Genomic DNA, 24,635 nt, shown 5'->3' on the forward strand with positions numbered 1-24,635 from the left:
CTCCAGAGTAGCTTTTGTACTCAGTAATATCTTCCTCTCAAAGTAGACAGGAGCATCAGCAATAACCTGACTGACCTTGCTCTCCGTGTGTTCGATACGAAGATGACTACCTCATTTTTGTCAACAAAGGTCTATTGAAGAGTCATGTTCTTGATGACCAGAAGGTTTTTAATGATTCAAGGCTTGGCCTGAACTTAATGGTCGAATTACCCAAGGAAAACGAGCGGCAGTTTGTAGACATTCGCCTTCATTATACCAAAGCAAATTATACCTTTTCGTGTTTTTTTTAAATCCCAAACCAATGAAAGCGACCTTAAATATTTATTCAGGACACTCAAAGGCAGCTAATAATGTGACGTAGTTCTGCCCAACATCAGTGCCGCTGTAAAGAAATTTTGCGTTTGCACAGTATTTATTTATTTATTTATTTATTTATTTATTTATTTATTTATTTATTTATTTATTTATTTATTTATTTATTTATTTATTTATTTATTTATTTATTTATTTATTTATTTATTTATTTATTTATTTATCATTGTTAAAAAGACAAAACGTGGCAATCCCTGGATTTCCCGCCCTTCAATACAAATGCGCAGAAAATTAAAAAAGTTGAAAAAGAAAAGGCAAGCAGTTGTCCATCCTGATGGCCTGCTGGATAAAATTTCCGCTCTGTCAAGTCAACTACGACGACAAGTAGCACTTGATAAAGAAAATTATTTTGGCGATTTGTTGCCTAATTTTATAACTAGCTCACCTGAAAAATTTTGGCGTACAATCTCACCAGTATCTAGGGATTCCCATGCATTTGAAATCAATGGCACATTAACACATGACGGAAAAGTAATATCAACCGCCTTTAACGAATACTTCAAATCCGTTTTTACTAATGATAATGGCATACAACCTTTGTTCGAAACATGCTTACCTCCGATGCCTGATCTTGTCATCAGTGAACAGGGTATAACTAAAATGCTTTTGAAACTTAAAGTAAAAAAATCGCTTGGGCCTGATAAAATACCCAATGCATTCCTAACGAGGTATGCAGAATGGGTGTCCAAGTATTTGTTTATAATTTTTTCTAGGTCTCTAAACGAAGGACAGGTTCCGAGTGACTGGAGGACGGCCAGAGTCCAACCACTTCATAAAAATGGCAACAAACAGTACATTAATAATTACCGACCGATTTCATTAACATCGACAGCTTGCAAAATTATGGAACACATAATACACACCCACATTTCCCATTTTCTTGAACAACACAATTTTATTACAAATTTCCAAATCGGATTCCGGAAAGGTTATTCTACTTGTACTCAATTAGTTCAGACTATACACGATTTTGCGAAAGCTATTAACAATAGTAGCCAAACAGATGCCATTTTTATGGATTTCGCCAAAGCATTTGATAAGGTCTCTCACAAAAAGCTGCTTTCCAAAATTAATAGCACACTCAGAAATACTAAAATCATTAATTGGATTTCAGCATATTTGAATAACCGTCAGCAATATGTCTCTTTTGGGGAACATTCCTCTCAAACTGTTTTTGTTGACTCTGGCGTCCCTCAGGGCTCAGTGCTTGGGCCACTCTTGTTTATCATTTACATTAACGACATCGTGAAAGACATTCCAGTTAATATTAAACTATACGCGGATGATTGTGTGCTATACTCCGAAATTAAACATATGTCAGATCAGGTAAAACTTAATGAGGCTTTTCAGAAAATTAGTGCCTGGTGTGATGCATGGCAGATGCCTATCAACTTTCAAAAAACCGTGTATATGAGAATCACTCACAAGAAAAGTCCACTGATGTTCCAATATTCACTTGATAACAACATTCTTTCCGAAGTCTCACACTACAAATATCTAGGGCTATGGATTACTAACAACCTTGACTGGACTAAACATATTGATCAAACTGTAATTAATGCAAACCGTAAACTTTTTTTTTCTTAGGCGTGCATTGAGACTTTCCACACCCCGAGTTCGGCTTCTAGCGTATAAATCGATTGTCCTTCCAATATTAGATTATGCGGCAATAATTTGGGATCCATTCACCAAAACAAACGTAAATAAAATTGAAAAAATACAAAAGAAAGCAGTACGTTTTGTTTACAATAGCTACGGACGCACATCAGTAAGTGACCTCTTAAACAGGGCTGCTTTAATATCTATAACCGAAAGGAATCGCGTTTCTCGACTAAAGTTCTTATACCAATTGGTCAAAGGTCATTTTAAAATTAACATTGATAGACTAATATCTTTCTCTTCAGGTTATTCTACAAGGCAACGTCACAATCTTACAATCACCCCTTTCACCCAGCGTAATAACTGCTTTAAATATTCTTTTTTTTTTCCGCGAACAGTAACGGAGTGGAATCAACGAAGTCTTACAGCTATCTGTAACATCATTCATCGGCAACCTCAGTGCACAATAATGTCCTCTGTCATGCATTCCCGGTTCCCATTTTTGAACTGAATTTATTATTGTGATCGTTCTGGTGCTCTTTCTTCATTTAATTAATTCCCTGTTGACCGTGTTCACTGATGACTTGATAGTAGTGTATTTATATGCCCCAAACCTTAGTGTACTTTTTTTGTGTGTGTGTTACGTCATTGAGCCTTTCATTTTTGCTGTTGTGTTTTTTTGCTTATTATTTTGTGGTCTTTGTATTTTTTTTTTCTTAATATTTGTACTTACCTATTTTCTGTATGCTCACCCTGCGAAAATCCCTTCCTGGGATTGCAGTATAAATAAATAAATAAATAAATAAATAAATAAATAAATAAATAAATAAATAAATAAATAAATAAATAAATAAATAAATAAATAAATAAATAAATAAATAAATAAATAAATAAATAAATAAATAAATAAATAAATAAATAAATAAATAAATAAATAAATAAATAAATAAATAAATAAAATACTTTACAGGCACCAGTTCGCAGCATAGAGTAAGAGGGGCAACAACTGTAAATTAATAGACTAAAATTCAACATGAAAATTAGAAACCAACGAAACGCACAGACAGTAAAAGGAAAACTTAGCATGCGAAAATGTAGTGCAGGAACAGAGAATTAAACATCAAACGCCACCCAAGAAATATGCTATAAAATACAGCGGAGAACTGTAATTGCAGAGGGAAAACTGTACAAAAGAAATCAGCGCGACAGTTGAAAGGAACTCTGATAGCGAAAGCGGGTAGCGTTCAGCGGCCGATGATTATATTCAGCTAGCCGTCCGAGCTCTGTGATAGCAGCCTCTGAAAATTTTACTGACAAGGTTAACTCTGGTGAGACTGCCTCTCAGGAGGTCAATGGGCAAGGAAAAAAGAAATGTGCCGTGATACCTTAAAAGCCCTTAAAAGCGTAAGGTCGCCCATAAGTTAAAGAACATTGCGCAATGCTATGCGGTGAACATGGTTTATTCCCCCCCCCCCCTCTCCAAATATGGCCGACTTGTCTGCACGTGTCCAGAGAAAGACTGAAGGTAAGACCAGTCATGCATAACCCCTTTGTATGTCATGTAAATGACAGGTCATGATTTGTTTTCTGTGTGTACGCCGTGGTCTATGAATTTCCTTTTCCCTGCGGGCATGCATATGTTAGGCAGACGGGGAGGTGTATCAATGTTCATTTATAGGAACAATTTAACAATATTCCCCATCGCCAAACACACACGCACAAAGGCGCACGCACGCACACAGACACACACGCATGCACAAACGTGTCTGTTAGTGATCCTTCTGTTGTGCTTTGTGAATGTGAGGTGCGGTTTCTGGAGGCGAGACTGTAACGGAGGCAAACTGAAAGCATTGATCACAAGGTATTTCTTCGCTGTATATACGTCATCCTTCATCTAGTCAATTTCAGCTGAGTCTGTGCCCGTTCTGTCTTGTTCTATTGCTGTTGTCAGTGTATTTCAGTTACCTTATTCATGCGATGACTGTGCGCAAACTAGCCAAGATTACCGCTCTACTTAAAAACTAACATTGCCATTATGGCATGCTTAGTAACCCAGGCGTCGTCCGTACATTAAGAGGTTTTGAAAATAGGGCGGCTCGAAGAATGATGCCTTAACTGCTATTGATTCGATCATGACACTCGTCGAAGTTGTCAGTTTCGTCCCTGCGTTGATTTGAGGAGGAGTTTGTCGGTTGCTAGAAACTGTTTTTCGAAAGCTCCTTGTAATAAGCGTTCCATCGTGGTTTGCAAAACCTCGTACCTGAGAGCGGGTACGTAACTGGATAAGCGCAGAAAGCAATGTTTTGGTTGCTGAATACTGCGGCCCGCTCAAAAATGTGACCAGCTATATCTGAAACACAATTAACAGCATAAATAAAGATCTCACCAAACGGGTAAATCTTCAATCTCTCTCCTTCTGATATGTTCCTAACATGTTAAACATGTGGTTCGGCTCAATTGCACAGTGTATACTTGTTGCTGCTTTTTTTGTGCGTGCAAGATGTACTGAGACCACTTGTTGATCATCGTCTTTGCCTGAACGCTGTCACCCTAGCCCTACAATTTTTTTTTATCAGATCATCTGCCAAACGTATTCTCCAGGAGAACGCTGAAGTATGAACACAAAAAAATAAAATGGATCACTTTTTATCAGTGCTTCTGGCTGATATTGTAAGTGCGTGAAATATCGAGATGTAAGTGCTAATGGAGAACATATCTTGTCAGCACAAACCCATTCAGGTGGCCTCTTAAAAGCTGCCTCGCTTTATCGAACATATATATTTACCTAGGAAAGTTAAGTGCGAAAAACGACAGCACTTACTTCACAAGGAGTTTAGTGAGACAATAAGAAGCCCCTGTGTGTGTATCGGCAAGAAAGTCCAAACTCTTAGGACGCACTCGACTTGAAGCACGTCGGCGCCAGCGTACCTCTGAATGTGGTGAGCAAACTGCGTTGTGTTTTTTTCCCGGAACGCGAGATAAGCAGTCACCGCTACGCAACCGGTAAGCTCTGCAGGCAAACAGGGCCTTGTCATTGCCGCATGGAAGGTGCAAACGGAAGACGCCGTATATGCGATGCATGAGGCTCGGTGGGACAACACCCTCTTTCGTGGAGACGCTGGCCGCCTGGAAGACGTATCTTTCGAGTGCTTGATTTTTTTTTTTTGTTCTTTTTTTTTTTGCTTTTTTTTTTCAAGCACTTGCAATTCGGAAGGACGCTATCTCACGCTGTCTGCCGAAGATCCGAAACAAATCTCCCCTGTAGTTTACTGAGAATCCGGCGGCAGCGATAAGGATGTCTTCGCTGTGTTAGCAGTATAATGCTAGGCTTGAAACCTACGGGCCAGGGCCACATCGAAAAGATGCGGTAAACTGAACGAACCTGTAGCAGCTGAAGACTAGGTGACAGCAGCAGGAGAGAGCTGAGAACTCGGACATGAAAACAGGACAAAATGAGCTCCTGGTGGAAGGGAAAAGAATAGACACAAATCACCTTCTTTGGTTCGTTCTATTCTGATGAGCAGGCGATAGATTCCGAAACAGTCAGCGTGAAAATACGCCACCTTTGTATGCGCCATTTAAGTACTGTAGCGTGAGTGCTTTTATTAAGGCACTTGTCCTACTGCATTTTCTTTTTTTCTTTTGTTCAGTAATGGAGGTCACAGTTAATCACCTTTTATTCTCATGTTCACTACACGAAGAACCCAGGAAAAATATTTTTCTGTATTTTACAATGCACATATTCTATTTTATCCTGCATTGCTTTTAGGCGAACAAGCACTCGCCGATTTTTCTCTTGTTTGTATATTTCTGAAGAAAGCCAGTGCTTTAAATTTAGTATAAAATAACATATAGGCCATAACAGATAATCTAACCTTGTGATTGGCTCATGATAGCCGCAGTTGCTTACGCCCCAAAAAACGCATACAGCTAACTAACCTTTTGTTCTGTAACGTTGCTTGAGCGAAAAAGATCTACAGAAATAATGTCAAGCATAGGGTCTTGTGATAAACATACTGTTGCGAATCTGCAGGGTCGCAGTGAGCAAGATGACCAGCGTGGCATGCTTCTCATTTTGAACAGCTCGTGCCGTGCTTGTGCTCTGAGCACGCGCGGTACATCTTTATTTTTTTTTTCTAGCACGGGCTGGTAACGCTGATCTCAGCGCCTCCGCTTTATAGCGTCGGCGGGCGCTATAATACTAACTAATCTTTCCCATGCACCCACCGTACCTGTTGAAACGATGAAAAGGGCACTTATGCGGTAAATTCCGAAGTGAAGAGCACATTCTTTACATCTATATGTATAACTATCTTTGGCTCACCCTTTAAGCACGCATCAATAACGATATTTCTCGTAGTACAGACTATGTGCCCTCTTACCAGTGTTCCATGTTTCTTCATTCGCAGGTATGCCTACTGGAAGGCGAAAGCGAGACGAACTGCACAGAGCACAGCTACCTGGTTGCCGTGCTGCGTGTCCCTACGGTTCTTCAAAAGTCTTTCCCCTTCCTCATCGGCATCATCGTGTCCATCAACTACATCAGCATGGGCTGCCAGATCGATCTTAAACTCATTTGGAACTCGCTCAAGAAACCGCTCCCGCCGCTCCTGGGTTGCGCCTGCCAATTTCTTTTCATGCCCCTCGTGAGTACTGGGTTCACACATGCTTGCTTACTGACATTTGTACGCTCAGTAAATAAGACAGCTCGAATAACGGTGTTTTAACTGCTATTTATTCGGTCATGGCGCCAGAATGCTCTTGGCTTATCAGGTCGCTAACTCGGTTCCTAAAATAAAAACAAATTTAGAGGGTCAACTATCCTTGAACCAAGTTTCATTAGCTTTAGTCATCAGCCGCCGTCGCGGTCACTACTGCCGCTTCAATTTGGCTCACTTCCGCGCTTGGTAAGCTTCTCGTTGTTCGATGGTCCGGGCAGCCTATCTGGCACTGCTACGGTCTCTGCTTTTAGCGAGATGATGTATATGTTTGCTGTATATTTACGTAGGTTAAATGAAGTAGCTGCGCAGATGGAACTTCATGAAGACGGCAATGTTGACCGCACGGCTCTAGAGTGTTTTTCAGTTGGAACTTAATGAAGACGACGGTGTTTATTTCGCACCGTGAGAGCGTGTTGCAGTTCTACATGAGGCGTGATCGGCTGCGGCGATAGCACAGTGTGCTCTGTGCCTGGACACGACGATAAAGACGACGTTTTCTGCCTAGCATGGTGGTTCAAGGTCACAATTGCACCCATTAACTTCGAGATCTGTGCACTAGAGGAGTAGAGCTAACACTCTAAAGGTTACCCTTTACCATTCTGTTTCAAGTGATCTTGCTGTGAGCAGTGCGAAGATCACTGATGTCTGGGACGGCTTAAGAACATGATGATTTTTGGTGTTTTATGAATTTTTCAGTCCAAAGTAAATAGAGAAATGTCGAGGTGAAAGAAACTTTAATCAAATCAGTGATCACTCGTGTTTCGTTGATTTAAGTAAATCTTAGGTAAATTCCTTACACACAGTTACGGCATAGAGTTGCGCATCGATTCGGCCTTGCCTTGCAACCTGCTATCCGACGCTGTTAGCTTATTTTTTTAACCATGATGAGTTGTAGCCCCTGATCGCGACAAATATAACTTCAGCTACGCAGGTCGTGAGAAGGCTCTAGAAGCATATGGCTTCCGTTACATTGGTGATATTAAGGGATTACTTCGTCAAATAGTTGATTCCTATAGGAATTCTTATAGGCTTAAAACTGGTGTGTTAGGGCCGAGCTCAATTTGTTTAGCTGCTCACATGTACGGTGGTAAGCAAAGGTGGGCTTAACATAGTTCTTTGGGCACCAGACCAACTGTAGTCATTACGACATCCTGAGTACCTAAGAGCTCAGTGCTTCAGCGTGACTCGAAGGCCTTTAAAATGGCCAACATTTCATGACACATGGCAAGCATGGGCAAGCTTAGTGGAGCCTCCAAGTATGAAGCTCTGAGCACTAAGAAAATTCTCCATTCCGGGATCTGCAGTTAACTGAGAAACAGAAAGAAGCAGTTAGTCATAAATGTGCTCACGAGCGATATTTTCTTTTCTGGTCTTTTTGTTGCAACTTTTTCAAACGTTCGTGTCGCAACTGCTGAGCCATCTCGAATCAATTTAGATATTTTTGTCTGCCGGCACCTCAGCTCACAAACTCAATGGAAAATAATGGATTGCAGTTAAATAAACTTTTCTTAGCGCGACAATAATTTTGTGACCATTCATGGTAGATAGAAGCAAGGCAATTGATGGTGCTGAGCTGATAGGGTAAACGCAAACTTCCTCTTGCTCTCTATATGGCTGCGTCAATTCCACCCCGATAATTATGAAGCACACTCTAAGTCCTTGCGTCATGACCTACTAGGGCACTAACTTGTGATATGTTTAAAAATTGGAGGACGCTTAAGCTTCGCCTTCAAGAGTGGAACGCGATAGCGTTATTGCACCTCGTCGAGAAAACTTACTAAACGCAAGGGTATTGGGGCATCCTCGCACCGGTACCCGCGCGGCCCGAAGGGGAGAAGCGGGTGAGCGAAGATAGTGGTCTAAAGAAAGGAAAGACTCTTGATTCTACAACCTGTGAGGGTGCACGGTGAAACGTCAGGGGCGAGTGGCGCGCCACGTGTCGGGGCAGCGCCGCACATTGCGAGGAGGGGTTCTTCTGTGTTTGCCGCAAGATGGCTCTGCATGTGTGCAGAGCGCAGAAGAAATGTAGCGGAAACGTACTTCGCTACTCGTGTAACTGCGACTTCTGTAAGTAACATGCTCATAATTACCGATATACACTGCAGTATAACGTTCTACGGCATGTTTTTAAGGCAACACCGCATTCACTAGAAGCACTTTTGTACCGCTTTCAAGCATCGAACTCGTGGCTGAGTGGCCAGGAAATAAAGAAAAAAAAAACAAAAAAACTCGTGGCTGAGTGGTAGTGTCTCCGCCTCACACTCCGGAGACCCTGGTTCGATTCCCACCCAGCCTATCTTGGAACTTGCTTTTTATTTATGAAGTGCATGTTTATTTACGAAGTGCATTCCGGGATTTATCGCTCACTGGACGCCAACGACACCGGCTTTTCTGCGACACGAGCTCCTTAACGCTACCGCGTTAAAATGTTAAAAGCGCGATAAACAACTGATGCTGCGCCCGTTACCGTCATTATACACGTACACGACGTACACGGTAGGTGTACGCCTATATTAGGTACTACATTGAAAGGAAGCACAAGACAGTATCAATCAGTCCCTTAAACTTCCTTGCTCTAAAAACATGACAAACACATGTTCGTTGCAGCGAAGATTACGATCAGATACACACACTTGATACCCCAATTCTCGCATGCTTCATACTGGGGCATTGGCGTTATCTCTTTAGGGTTGAGAAGTCCCGATAAAAGAAAGCGGGAAGGGAGAGTCGACGAGGGGAAAAGATTGATCCCATTATTTGTCATCAGTGACAGCTGTGGCACAATGCTCTGATATCCCTTGAATCTCCTTGTTTGATGGAGTGTGTTACTTTGCCCCTACAAGAGCATCGGCTGCTGGCGCTCCTTGCTTTTGACTCACACAATACGATACACAGTTCGAGACGGAGAAGCTGTCTTCTCCGCTATCCCATCATTCCTTATCGTGACGTTGTCAAGCTACGTATCACGTGCCACTTGCTTAAGCCGCTTTCGCAGAGGCATTGTGTACTCGTCACACTCGAGTAGATTCACTCGCCAGTGTGGCTTGCCGGTTGCAAGACTGGAGAAACAATCGCTTTTCTGTTCCTGGCTGCTCTTTTGTTAATTGTGTCGAAACATTCCGTGGATTATGGCACACCTATCGGCAGACAAGTACACATGTGTAGTCTCGATGAAGCTTGTTCGCAGGGCGTAGATAAGCCTCATGTCTTCAGGCAGTGAAACGTATTGGCAGTGAGCCATTCGTCGAAGTCACGCTGTGCTATGATCCGGGAAGATCTCCCAAACTCTAGGCTATGTAGTAACCGCGACGGCAATTTTGACCCGCCGTGGTTGTTGCACGTGGTACCATCAAACGCCTGCACATCGAAATTTTGTAAAGTCTTTACGGGCTTTAAACGCTTCGCACATTTAGCCTTGGGTTGTAGCAAATTAACAAAAAAGTAGTATACAGGGGCGCTTGTTAAAGCAGATGTTTGGTGTATACTTTGTGACGTCACGAACCCCGAGTACCTACGCTTAGCCGTGCGTGGCAATTGCCGTCTCCGGGGAAAAGTGGATCCTGGTGGTTGACCCGACGCCGAGTGCTTGGACCTTTGAAGCCTCTCAGCAGAAGTGACATACTACTTTGCTTCAGCTTCTTTTACACGGCACCTCCAGCGGACCACACCCGAGGAAACCGCCAGTCGCTTTTATCTACTAACTCCATCCTTCACTTTCCTGCCTTCTGCCTCACTTCTTGGTCTCCTCTTATCTTGGTCGGTTTTTTATTGTTTCAGGCTGCTACGGTAAACTTTGTGTGGCAAATCACCCTGAGTTCCACCACATTGGGTTATAGCTGGGTTGTCCAGCTGGCAAGGGTAGGAAATGCGTTCAACTTCATGCATTGTCTTCTTGTCAGGCTCTATATGTTCGGTATCTGGCACCACTACCCATTTCATTACTACATATCTCACCACTTACTTGCAGTACTGTGGAAGTATTCCTACGAAATTGCGCCAAACGCTGAACTCGGGAAATAGCTTAGATAAACCGAGAATAGGCTAAGGTTCGATTAGAAATAGCGTTTTGCGAATGTGCGCTTTAAAAGATGTCATCCCGTATGCTTTGCCGCCACTTCAGACTGCACTACATTCCAGTCTCAGACCGTCGCCTCGGCACTCATTATAGTTTTGGTAGTGCTCCAAGTTACCACTCAGATAGAGTATAGTAATGGGTATAAACATTTTAGGGATCCTTCCCTTGCATTTGCTGATCTTCCAAAAGGATCGAGGGCGGACCGAAGAGGCGACTAGCCAGTTTTCCGCTAAAGAAACGCTTCCTCAATTTCTCATCATCCACAGCACATCCACATTTTCTATCTCCTTTTCCCTTCCCTTCATAAAATTTTACCGCATAGAGAGAAAAAAAAATGAAAAACCGCCCAACGTTATATATCATTTTGTAGCTCATACTTGTTTTGAGGAAGCGTTGGACTCTGGTTAGAATGTGTCGAAGAAGTCAAACGGAGATCCACTTCTTTAAGTACGGGAAAGGATTTAAAACTCCAGAGTTCAAAATATTGTGTAGTTCAGGGATATATTCGAGTCCGTTACACCACATCAATCTCTAAATGCAACGCGTCGGATAAGATCCGAAATTTCCTTCATAAACTTAGCCAAACAAGGAATACTCAAATCCCGGTCATGGCGGCCGCTTTTCGATGGAGGTAAAAAAACGAGACGCCAGTGCGCTGTACGATGCCAGTGTACGTTGAAGAACCCCAGGTAGTCGAAATTTCCAGAGCCCTGCACTACGGCGTCTCTCATAGCCTTAGTCACTTTGGGACATTAAACCCCGCAAACCAAACCAAACCAGAAATACTCAAAAGGCTTGCAGAACAAAATATTATAAATATGCATATAATAAAAAACCGAAGAGAAGTTTCCGCAAAGCACCTGGTACTTACATTTATATCTAGTAAGCTGCCTAAGTCAATCTAAGTATAATACATAAATACCTATGCTCGGCCTGCTTTCCGAACATCCGACGGTGCATCATGTGCCAAAATTCGACCATATATTTCTCAGACAGTAGTGGAGGACGTCAAACTTGGCCCAAGTGCGCTGATTGTAAAGGTAATCAGACCCATCATGTGCGGATTGTGCAAACAGTCAGGGAGACCGTGTCGCATAGTCGAGGTCATGTCCAAATTCTGAGAAGGAGATGGAGATAACAATTTAAAAAAAAGTACTTTAAAAGAGGCATGAGAGCGAGTCGCGCAAATATTTTTGTCATTTCACCGAAATAACAAACTTTGCAGATGCGGTGTGCGGGTGCAGCACACCACATCAGGGCACGTATTCTGAGCTTGCGTCGTTTTCAAAACTCTCGTCTTCGCCCTCTTAGCCATCGTAAGATTGATGGGAAACTGTGGAACCGGAACTGGTGGCAACCGAACTGACTCCTTTGCCGGAAGCGGATTTTGAATTTGCATAACGTTGTTAACATTATTTCAAATGTGAATAATATTACTGAAACAAATAATAATTTTCTGTTTAACGTTCTCGAGCTTAAATTTGTAAGATGATTGCCGAAGTAGTCAGGAAAATATTGATTGGCAGTAGTGAAGAGCAATCAGACGTTCCGCTACTAACGAAGGACGGGGTTAAGGAAGCTCAAGAAGCTATGAAAGAGAGAAAGCAGCTAGGGAGGCTCAGGTAGATATTTTCAAGAGCCGAGGACAAGGGGAGAGGGGGGGGGGGGGTATCGTGCTAGAAATACTAGCAACTCTTTATACGCAATTCTTGATCACATCGAAGGTACCAGAATCATGGAAGAACGCTAACATTATCTTAGTTCATAAGAAAGGGGACGCCAAGGACTTGAAAAATTATAGACCAGTCAGCTTACTGTCCGTTACATAGAAGGTATTTACTAAGGTAATTGCTAATAGTATCAAACAACTTTAGAATAGACCAAAATATCAGGCAGGTTTTCGGGAGGGGTACTCTACCATCGATCATATCCATACTGTCAACCAGGTGATAGGAAATGAATCGGAATGTAACTTGCCCCTATACATAGCATTCATTGACCACGAGAGGGCATTAGACTAAGTCGAAACATCAGCAGGCATGTAGGCATTGCGAGATCAGAGTGTAGGTGAGCCATATGTGAAAGTACTAGAAGATAGACACGCCCGTAACGTGACTAGGAAGGCCTTCTGGCAGGTTTAACAGGCCTGGTTCACACAGTTAGCGGAACAGTAGCACAGGCACCCCCGACAAGGTCCAACTGAACGCGCACATACAACTTCTCTTCTTTCTTCCTTTGCCTGGCTTTCCTGAACTCTTCTTCTCTGTAACACTTCCCCCGTCGCAGACGAAGCCCTGCGGGAGAGTCACTCGTCAGGACGACGATGCACTGAGTGATCTCAGTGCATGCCGAACGTCGGCCACTTTTGGAGAGGCGCTCAATCCGATAGATAAGGTCACTGATTTTGTCCAAGAACACGTAGGGACCAGCATAGTGCGCGAGCATTTTCTAGCTTAAACCACGCTTCCGAGTTGGGTGCCATAGCCAGACCAACTCGCCAGGGAGATAGGCGACTTGGCGATGATGGGCGTCGTAGCGGAATTTAGAGAGTTGTTGCGAGGCGAGCGTTCTCAGGCGGGCTATCCTGAGGGTTGCTTCAGCCCGGAAGAGGATCTCGGCAACCCCAGGATGGGCGTCTGTGAAGAATAGAAAGATGCTGTCGAGGGTGTGTTGAAGAGAGCGGGCATACAGAAGAAAAAACGGACTGTAACTTGTTTCTTGTTGAGCAGTATTGCATGCGTATGTTATGAATGGTAGTACAGGGCCCCGATTCTGGTGGTCAGCGGCAATGTGCAGCCTCGTTCACTTTTAGCTATAACATGGTCACTGCTTTCAAAGCGCCATTAAGTCCGAACTGTCAGCACAGTAATGCAAACTGACAGTCTATGCGAAGCAGCACTTCCGGGTCCTTTTGTGCTTGCATCGCTTTGAATCTATATGCACCTGGGTTGAACGTAATGTTGCTTTGAAAGCAGTGAGCGTGTTATAGGTAGAAGTGGATGACCCTGTAAATTGAAAGCATGTTGGTGATTGTCCGGTTGGTTTGCTCGGTCAGTCCATTTATATAAGGATGAGAAGATGTAGTGTGTGAAAAATGCGTTGCGCACAAGCGAAGGAGTTCTTCCACAACATCTACGGTAAAATGGGGACCTCGGTCGCTGATCAACACTCGTGGTGGCCAATGGTGAAGTACAACGAAGTGTAAAAGGAAGAGAGATTTGGTGCGCTGAAGCCGACAGAAGAGCTGCCGTTTCACAATAACGCGTGTGATAATCAGAGCAGATAACGATCCAGCGGTTAGTCATGAGATTTGAGAAAGGGCCCCAGTAGGTCTACGCCGACCTGCTCAAAAAGAGATCTTGGCTGCTTCACAGGGTGTAGAAGACCAGGGAGAGCACCAGTGGGACGTTTGTGACTGGCAGACTGATCCCAGCTTGCCACATACTTCTAAGTGGTTTCCTGTATCCGTGGCCAATAAAAACGTTCTTGGATGCGATGGAGTGTCCTCGCAGATCCTAGGTGTCCCGGAGTAGGATCTTCATGCATGACGCGCAGAACAGAGGTTCGTAGGCTGTGAGGTACCACCCGAAGGTAGCGGAGGCCAGTGCTACAATAGTCCTCCTTGTATAAAAGGCCGCCGCGTAGACAAAAAGGACTGGAAGCTGCGGAGTCCTGTGTAGCAGTAAATTATGGCTTGAAATTCTTGTCCTGCCTCTGCTCAGTGCGCAGCTTGCGGGCGCCGGGGAACGGAGATAATACTGCTACAATATAATCGTCAAAATTGTCGGCGTCACATTCTGCCGTCGCAACCGGCAAACGTGAGAGAGTCCGCATCAGCGTGCCGGCGCCCGCTCTTTTGTCACACCATATAATCAAATTCTTGCAAGCTGATTGCCTACTGCGCAAGGCGGCCAGGCACGTCATGAAGGCGATGAGTCTTTAATGTCTCAAACTTACGAACGTGGCAAATAAGATCAGAAATGGCATCCCGGTCATCTTTTGCTATCAAGAAATTGTAAATATTGTCAGCGACGCCTTTCAGCAAATGGCCTACTTGATCTTCCTCAGTCATCTGAGAATTCGTTGCTTTACAGAGCTTAAAGATTTCCTCTATATAGATTGTGCACGTTTCTCCCGGTATCTGAGCCCTGTGTGCGAGCAGGTGTTCAGCGCGTTTTTTCCGCGTAAGGCAGTCACCAAAGCACAGGTGCAATTGGGTAACAAAATGCTGCCAGGTTATCAGAGAGTCCTCGAGGTTTTTGAACCAGACTAACGCGGTATTTGTCGGGAAGAAAACCACGTTCGCAAGCTGAGCAGCGGCATCCCATCGGTTGTAGCGGCTCACCCGTTGGTAGTGGGTCAACCACTCATCAACGCCCTCGCCTGCCGCTCCTGCGCAAGTCCGGGGCTCCCGATAATGTTGCGAGAAACCGGTCCCTGTATCCGCAGGCCGGTCTCCAGCCTGGATTTCAGCGTCACCGTGGGCTGCTGGCGGGTCATCGGCAGGTTGCATGGCACTGGTCAGTGGTTCAAGGCCAACAAGGCGATGACTTACGATGCTCCAGTTCTAGCTGCGCTGAATAGTGTGCCTAGGTTCTTTACTCCGGTCCCTCCACCACAGTGTCATGTCCGTAACGTGACCAGGAAGGCCTTCTGGCAGGTTTGACAGGCCAGGTTCACACAGCCAGCGGGGCAGTAGCACAGGCACCACCAGACAAGGTCCAAGAGAACGCGCACCCCTCAAATTCCTCTTCCTTCCTTTTCCTGGCTTTCCTGAACCCTTCTTCGTAACAACATCTATAGTGGCTTCACAGCAACCATAGTTCTGCTTAAAGAAGGTAACAAAATACCCATAAAGAAGGGTTTTAGGCAATGAGACACAATCTCCCCAGTGCTATTTACAGCTTGCTTAGAGGACGTATTCAGAAACATGAAATGGGGGCAGTTAAGGGTCAGGGTTGGCAGAGAATATATTGTAACCCGCGCTAACCGTGTCAGTTCTGGAGGGAGAAGAAGACGAAGTTCTGCGGAGTGCGCGTGGTTCTGGGACGCCGCTGCTTTTGCCTGGTGAAGCGCCTGCTCTCTGCCTCCTGTGCCTCAACCCCGTCCTTTGACCCTGTCCTTCTGGACTGCCGTCCGGGTAGCGATAGAACCCGTGACATTCTGGTGGAGACGCGGGGTAAATGCAGCACAGCCCCTCAAAACCCGCTACTCTGAGTTCGCCCCCAAGTCTCAGCCGCCGCCCCTTCGACGAGGAGGCCGAGATACGTGCCAGCCGGCGACTTCAAGGACTTGCTCCTGAATTTGGTCTGTTGCCGAACTCCGGCTCACCACAACTTACAATGGCCCGGAGTACCACGACCCAATGTCTACAGACGGACTCGTTTCTCGCACCGTCCGTGGTGTACCTACCGATGGCTCCTCGAGCGGCTGCCACGTTCCATGGCGATGCCTCCGAAGATGTGGAGGATTGGCTGGAGCAGTACGAACGTGTGGCCCGCCACAATGGCTGGAATGCCGAAAACTGTCTTCAGAATTTGTATTTCTGCCTGGACAGTACGGCTCGGCACTGGTTCGAAAACCACGAGGCCTCCCTTACATCCTGGGACACATGTAAGGAAGAGCTGCGACGGACGTTCGCCAATCAGTATCGGCGACAGCGAGCAGAAGACCTTCTGCAAACACGAGTACAACGACCCGACGAAACTGTAACGAGTTTTGTTCAAGACGTCCTACGACTTAGCTCCCGTGCCGACCCCCGTGCCACCGAGGAAAAAAAGGTGCGTGCACTCATGCGGGGCGTCAAGAGTGACATTTTCGGCGGGCTTATTCGTGATCCGCCGACTACAGTGGCACAATTTGTAAATGAGGCGACGAACATCGAGCGAGCCTTGGTTACGCGAGCGGACCATTATCGTCGCCTTGCTGGAGGTCCCAGCGTTTCGAACCTTTCAGCTGCTCGTTTCCCTGTTGGTTCCTTCGACACCGCAAGCCTACGCGAGATCATCCGCGAAGTTGTACGCGAGGAAATACGGCAGCTGCTTCCACCTGCTGATGGTTCGGCATCCTGCACCCTCACGGATGCTGTCCGCGAAGAAGTACAGCGTGCCCTTTATCCACAGTGCTCCGTTGCTTCTTCACCTACTCAGCCCCCTACTCAGCCCATTGAGACTTACGCGTCCGTTGCTAGTCGCCCGCCGCCGCAGCAGCCACCACCGCCGCCTGCTCGTCGACAGTACTTGCCTGCACAACCCCGTACCCCTGTGTACGATCTTCGTCCGCAGCAGCAATGGATGAGCAAGGCTGACGTGTGGAGGACAACCGACCAACGCCCACTATGCTTCCACTGCGGAGAAGCAGGCCACGTCTACCGTCGCTGCCCTTACCGCGAGCTTGGTCTTCGCGGTTTCCAGCGGAATGCTCCCCGCCCGGAGTTCGGCGAGCAACCCCGCGACATCGCGGATTATCTGCGCCGTTCACCACCACCCGACCGGTCTTCACGTCGCGACCTTCGCTCGACACCGTCCCGCCGATACGATTCTCCCCTTCGCAGCAATCGACGGCAAAGCCTGTCCCCTCATCGGGAAAACTAAGCCCGGCGACGTCTGGAGGTGACGTTGCCGAACCCGTTCCTGTTAAAGAGCCTCCACGTTTTTCGCCCCGCTCCCCCACGCGACCCGACGATCAACCCGACGACCTTCCCGACGAACTTCGCGCCGAACTTCTCGCCGAACTTCCCGCCGAGCTTCCCGCCGAGCTTTCCGACGAGCTTTCTGACGAACTTCACGACGAACTCCCCGACGGAGCTTCCGACGACCGTCGCGCCAGAGTGTACAATAACCTCGATGTTGTGATCGACGGATACGACGTGACGGCACTCGTTGACACTGGTGCAGACTATTCTGTTATGAGTGGGGAGCTATGCCGCCGACTTCACAAGGTAACGACGCAGTGGGATGGCCCCGACATCAGAACCGCTGGAGGCCACCTCGTGAGACCAATCGGCAGATGCACTGCTCGTATTGAGATTAACGGTCTCAGGTGCCCGGTTACCTTTGTTGTACTATCGAAATGTTCCAGAGACATTATTCTCGGAATGGATTTTTTGAGTGATTGCAGCGCTGTAATCGACTTTACCGACCGCCGCCTCACGCTTCGTCAACCTCGATATACCTCGGCGCAAACAAAGCCCCAAGTTTGCACGGCACGCGTCTTGGCGGAGCACGTAACCGTACCGCCCCAGTCTAGCGTATTTCTCCCTGTCACGTCCGACCACGTTGCTTCTGGCGAAGTTCTGCTGGAAGGAAGTGCTCAGCTGCTTCTTGAACGGGGTCTTGGTGTTGCTCGAGGTATCGCGCAGCTGGATACTGGCTGCGTACACGTCCTAGTCACCAACTTTTGTGGCACTCCACAGCGCCTTACGAAAGGCACGGCTCTCGGTACCATGGAGAGCATTACCGCCCCTATTCAAGTTGTTGCCCTGTCCGAAGGTGCTTTCTCCTCCTCTTCGCAGCAGAACGATGCACCATTGGGTGTAAGCATTGCACCTAATCTCTCTGTGAGCGAGAGGGCCAAATTGATAGCGCTGCTTGCAGAATTCCAAGACTGCTTCTCTACGTCATCCGGAGTTCGCCAGACGACCATTGCCAAACACAGAATAATTACCGATGACGCTGCTCACCCTGTTCGTCAGTCGCCTTACCGAGTTTCTTTCAAAGAACGTGAAGTTATTCAGAACCAAGTGCAAGAAATGCTGGCCGACGATATAATCCAACCCTCGCACAGCCCATGGGCAGCTCCAGTGGTACTAGTAAAGAAAAAGGATGGCACTCTTCGATTCTGTGTTGACTATCGCCGTCTCAACAACGTCACCAAGAAGGATGTTTATCCCCTTCCTCGCATTGATGACGCACTTGATCATCTACGACATGCCCGTTACTTTTCATCCATAGATCTGAAAAGTGGTTACTGGCAAATCGAAGTGGATGAGCGCGACCGAGAGAAGACTGCTTTTATCACCCCGGATGGTCTATATGAGTTTAAAGTGATGCCGTTCGGCCTCTGTACCGCCCCAGCAACCTTTCAGCGCGTTATGGACACCGTCTTGGCCGGACTGAAGTGGCAAACTTGTCTGGTCTACCTTGACGATGTTGTAATCTTCTCAAGCACGTTCTCCGATCATCTTCTTCGCCTGAGAGCAGTACTACAAGCTATAAGAAGCGCAGGCCTCACTCTGAAGCCAACAAAGTGCAAGTTTGCCTACGATGAATTAAAATTCCTTGGCCACGTCGTCAGTAGCGCGGGTGTTCGTCCAGATCCCGATAAAACAGCCGCCGTCGCCTCCTTTCCTACACCATCGGACAAGAACGCCGTACGGAGGTTTCTGGGCCTCTGTGCTTACTATAGGCGCTTTGTTCCCAATTTTTCTCATGTCGCTGCACCGCTTACTCACCTCACGAAAGAGAACGTCGCCTTCCAGTGGTCGGATGAACAGCAGCGTGCATTCGACCGCCTTAAACAAAGCTTACAGACCTCCCCTGTACTCGGGCATTTTGACCAGGACGCCGAGACTGAAGTTCATACAGACGCCAGCAACAAGGGCCTCGGAGCCGTGCTCATTCAAAAACAGAACGGGACCGAGCGTGTAATCGCTTACGCAAGTCGAACATTATCGAAGGCGGAGACTAACTACTCGACCACTGAAAAAGAATGCCTCGCGGTAGTTTGGGCGATTAATAAGTTCAGACCCTACTTGTACGGACGCCCATTTCAGGTGGTTACCGACCATCACTCTCTGTGTTGGCTCAGCACTCTGAGAGACCCTTCAGGGCGACTTGCACGGTGGGCACTTCGGTTGCAAGAATTCGATGCTACAATAGTTTATAAGTCCGGTCGCAGGCACACAGATGCTGACTGCCTCTCCAGAGCGCCTATAGAATCAGTATCTGACGGTCAAGACGACGAGTATGAAGATGCTTTTATAGGTACCATAAGCACGGTCGATATGGCAGCGCGGCAGCGACACGACACTGAACTCCGTGAAGTAATCGCCCATCTGGAAGGTCAAGAAGGCACCATTCCACGCGTCTTCTTGCGCGTTCTGCCCGCATTACGTCTTCGCAACAATGTGCTATACAAAAAGAGCTTCGCAGCGAGTGCGAGGTCTTGGCTACTGGTTATTCCGGCTGACCTGCGTAATGAAATTATGGACGCCTGTCATGACGACCCAACTTCCGGGCATTTGGGATACAGCCGAACACTCGCACGAATTCGTTCCAAGTATTACTGGCCTCAACTTGCTAAGACTGTTCGTCACTATACCAGGACCTGCCGCGAATGTCAAAGACGTAAGACTCCGCCCGTACAACCCGCAGGACATCTTCACCCCATTCCGCCGCCTATGACTCCGTTCCAGCAGGTAGGCATGGACCTGCTCGGACCTTTTCCTACGTCCAACTCGGGACACCGCTGGATTGCTGTTGCTACGGATTACCTCACACGGTATGCCGAATCGCGAGCTTTACCTTCTGCAACAGCGGCTGATGTAGCGAAGTTTTTCGTCGAGTCCATCGTCCTCCGTCACGGTGCTCCCGAAGTCTTGATCACAGATCGCGGTGCCGCGTTCGTGTCCCAGCTAATGGCAGAGATCTTGCGTTTAAGCAACACGCACCACCGCAAAACTACCGCATACCACCCCCAAACGAATGGGCTCACAGAGCGCCTTAATAAGACTATAGCCGACATGATATCTATGTATGTGGACGTCGAGCACCGTACATGGGACGATATTCTTCCCTACGTAACTTTCGCTTATAACACCGCAACTCAGGAAACAACCGGGTTTTCGCCGTTCCGCCTGGTTCATGGCCGAGAGGTGATTACCATGCTTGACGCCATGCTTCCCCATGAGCCGGAGGCCTACTCCTACGACGATGTCCAACTGGTAACCCAGCACGCAGAAGAAGCCCGACAGTTGGCACGACTACGCATCCAAGACCGCCAGCACGTCGATGCACGCAGGTACAACCTCCGGCATCGTGAAGTTAATTTTGCACCTGGTGATAAAGTGTGGGTGTGGACTCCCGTTCGCCGTCGCGGTCTCAGCGAGAAGCTGCTAAAACGTTACTTTGGCCCATACGAGGTCGTTCGCCGTATAAGCGACGTGAATTACGAGGTGATTCCGATTGTTCCGAGCACATCTCGTCGGCCCCCTCATCCTGAAGTGGTGCATGTGGTTCGCCTCAAAACTTACTGTGAACGCTAGAACCACGTATTCTGACTCTGAGCTCTGCTCGATTTAACGTTTCAGTAACGCTGGAGCGCGCATCGGGACGATGCGCCTTTCAGGGGGAGGAGTAGTGTAACCCGCGCTAACCGTGTCAGTTCTGGAGGGAGAAGAAGACGAAGTTCTGCGGAGTGCGCGTGGTTCTGGGACGCCGCTGCTTTTGCCTGGTGAAGCGCCTGCTCTCTGCCTCCTGTGCCTCAACCCCGTCCTTTGACCCTGTCCTTCTGGACTGCCGTCCGGGTAGCGATAGAACCCGTGACAATATCAGTAACCTACGATTCTCTGATGGCATTGCTTTGTTAAGTAACTCAAAGGACCAATTGCAACTTATGATTAATGTCCTAGATAGGAAAAGCAAAAAGATACGCCTAAAATTTAATACGCAGAATACTAAGGTAATGTTCTGCAGTCACGGGAAAAAAATAGCAGTTTCCGATAATTAAGAAGCACTATAAGTGGTAGGTGACTATGTCTACTTAGGACAGGCAGTAACCGCAGATCCGGACCATGAAAGGAAAATAAATCGATCATGATTGTGATGGAGAGCATTTGGGACGTACTCACACATAATAACTAGCAGCTTGCTTGTATCGCTAAAGAGAAAAGTGTATAACAGTTTCATCTTACCGGTACTCACCTATGGTACTGTAACGTAGAGGCTAACGAAAATGGTTCTACCTGAGGACAACACAGAGCTATATGGAACGGAAAATGGTAGATATAACGTTTAGAGATAGGAAGAATGCAGAGTGGGTCAGGGAAGTAACTCGAGTTACTGACATTCTAATCAATATAAAAAAAAATAGAAATGAACATGGGCAGGACATGTAGTGCGAAGAAAGGATAACCGATGGTCGCTAAGAGTAACCAATTGGATTGTAAGGGAAGGAAAGCCTAGCAGGGGGCAGAAGAAATTAGGTGGGTGGATGACGTTAGGCTATCAGGGATCGCGTGGATGCAGCTAGCACATGACCGTGTTAAACGGAGAAAAATGGGAAATGCCTTTGTTCTGAAGTGGGTATAGTCCGGCTGGTGATGATAATGGTTGTGTAAGCAAAAAGATTGAAGGCAATGGTGGCGGCACACCACCTCGGCGGGATATCTCGAAGGCGATGGAGTTAACCACGTAGCAGTGGCACAACTCCTTTCAGTTCGATCGCGACTGAGAATATTTAGGCTCTCGACGCAATAGCTTCGAAAGTGTCCATCTGAAAGGGGCGCATGGACACCTGCTATTTCGCTGTCCTCTATCTTCTCTCGGCAGCCGTTGGATACAGCCCCTTGTTCGGATTACATCAAATTAAGCTGGTCTCTGGTAGACTGCGAATAATTAAAATTTGGATTATTTTAGATTTCATAGGAATGCGGCTGATGTTTTTGGATTACGGGTGCATTGAGCGTGTGTTTGTGGTGGGTTGCATAAACATGGAGCGAGGATTTGTGGATGTGTTTAAAAATTAGTCAATGCTTTAGCATAAGGAATGTTAACGTTGGGCCCTCCGTAATTCACAGAAAATCGCATGACTGCACCAGCGCGCTCGAATTATAATTCTAAACTAACCTTGCCGTCTTCCTTTTCATGCCAGTGTTGCAAAACTGGAGTTCTTGCGGGCCTTGGTGCCAAAAAGCACCACAGCATGTCTATAAGTGCCCTGTTTATAAGTGGCTTCGAGCAGCAAAATGTCTAATTCCGCAGTGATTGTTTCTAGACCCTTTCCTAACAGTGGCGGCTTACCTGTGAAGATTGCGACTATCACCAAGTGCACGTGCTCAAGTCTATAGAAGGCAAACCACCCTAAGAATGGAGTGATTTGCCTGCGATAAGCAAATAGGTTCTGGCTATCTCTACCCGCTGTATAATGCCAACGTTCCATTGTCCGATAAGAGGAGAGTGTGCGGTTGTTTCAGTGGTGGACCAACTCGTCGCTAGGGAAATCACTTACAAATGACAGTCCCTGATGTGCAGTTTGGCAGAGTCTAGTCGGTACTTGGTTGAGTAAGGCGTCGTCGCTGGTGATAGAGAAGTTGGCTGAACAAAATGTGATAAATCCCAACGTCCCATTGTCCGATAAGAGTAGATCGTACGGTTATTTAAGTGATGGACCTACTCGTCGCTAGGGAAGCCGCTTGCAAATGACCCTCCCTAACTTGCATCTTGGCAAAGCCTACTCGGTACTTGGTCCAGTAATGCATTCTCCCTGGCGACGGAAAGGCTTGCTGAAGAAAATATGATGAATTTACAAAGTACAAAAATAAACTGTGGAGAAGCAATCCCCACAATTCACTTGACACTCACATTGAACTGACTTTGTCAAGTGAACTAGTTTACATAAAGATCAATGTCCGGCGTATATCTCGAACACCCTACGTAGCTTCATGTGCCCAAATTAAACCTTGGCTCCGAGGAAGTGGTAGAGGCTGCTTAATTTGTGCCAAGTGCGCTTCCAAAGGTAATTAGTCTGACAAACTTCAGCGCTTCAGTGTATAGATTCAGTTGGATTACGGGTGAATTGGGGTGGAATAGTAGAGGATTAGTGGGGTGGATTAAAAATTTGTCAATACTTCAGTGTAAAGAGCGTTAAGGCATGTCCCTCCGTAATTCCTAGGAAATAAAATGACTGTAGCAGCGCGCTAGATTTACGATTCTAAACTAACGTTACCGGCTTCCTTTCCATGCAAGTATAGGAAAGCGAAGATCTTGCTGCCGTTGGTGCCAAATTCCATAAGCCTGACTATAATTGTCCTGTTTATAAGTTGCTCCGAGAAGCAAAAGGACTAATTCCACAGTGATACTATATAGAATATGGACCCTTTTTTAATAGCTCTACCATGGCGGTGCTCTGGTTAGGACGCTCACCTGTTCTACCCGAGGACACGGGATCGAATCCCGGCCATGACGGCCGCTTCTCGATGGAGACTAAAAGCAAGGCGTCGATGTGCTGCACGATGTCAGTGCCCTTTAAAGGACTCCAGGTGGTCGAAATTTCCAGAGCCCTCCTCTACAGCTCCCCTCATAGCCTGAGTCGCTTTGGGGTGTTAAACGCCATAGACCTTAACCAAACCTTTGAGTATTGCTATAACTGTCTTGTTTATAAGTGGCTTCCAGAAGCAAAATGGCTAACTCGACAGTGTCTGTTTCTGGACTCTTTTCTAATAGTGGGGGCCTACCGGTTAAGCTTACGACTATCAGCAAGTGCGCGTGCTGAAGTCTGTAGAGGGCAGGCCTTCCTTCGAATGGAGTGGTTTGCCCGCGATGAGCAAATAGGTTCTGGCTATCTCCATCAGCTGTGGTTTGAATTCTGTGTCAGGTTAGGTTGAAGAAAGTGCTACCAAATTTAGTTGTAAGTTCAGCGAGCATGCAAGGGAGGATTTTCGGAATTCTTAAAGAAGTGTACATATATCATGTCATGTATTGCAAGCCCGTTTATCGTATGAATATTTATCAACTTTGACACGAAAGAAACTTTATAAGGACTTGTGCGATGTCTTTCTCCCGATCCCATTGTACACATCATTGTACTGTGCAGGTCCATGGAAGTCAGTCTTAAACGAGTAAAAAATATGGCTGTACCAGGGAGAGCAT

General features: G+C 46.5%; 1 protein-coding gene across 1 annotated transcript in view; it reads left to right on the forward strand.

Moving 5' to 3' along the window:
- LOC146182462 (ileal sodium/bile acid cotransporter-like) overlaps positions 1-24,635 on the forward strand; it is a 50,629-nt gene that overhangs the window by 12,614 nt on the left and 13,380 nt on the right. Inside the window, exon 2 of the mRNA XM_084577587.1 lies at positions 6,381-6,617. Coding sequence (XP_084433713.1) covers positions 6,381-6,617 — 237 coding nt within the window. The remainder of the gene's footprint in view (positions 1-6,380; positions 6,618-24,635) is intronic.

Source organism: Amblyomma maculatum, chromosome 8, assembly GCF_055883805.1.
Source record: "Amblyomma maculatum isolate TAMU_Amacu chromosome 8, ASM5588380v1, whole genome shotgun sequence".
In the NCBI taxonomy this organism is placed as follows: domain Eukaryota; kingdom Metazoa; phylum Arthropoda; class Arachnida; order Ixodida; family Ixodidae; genus Amblyomma; species Amblyomma maculatum.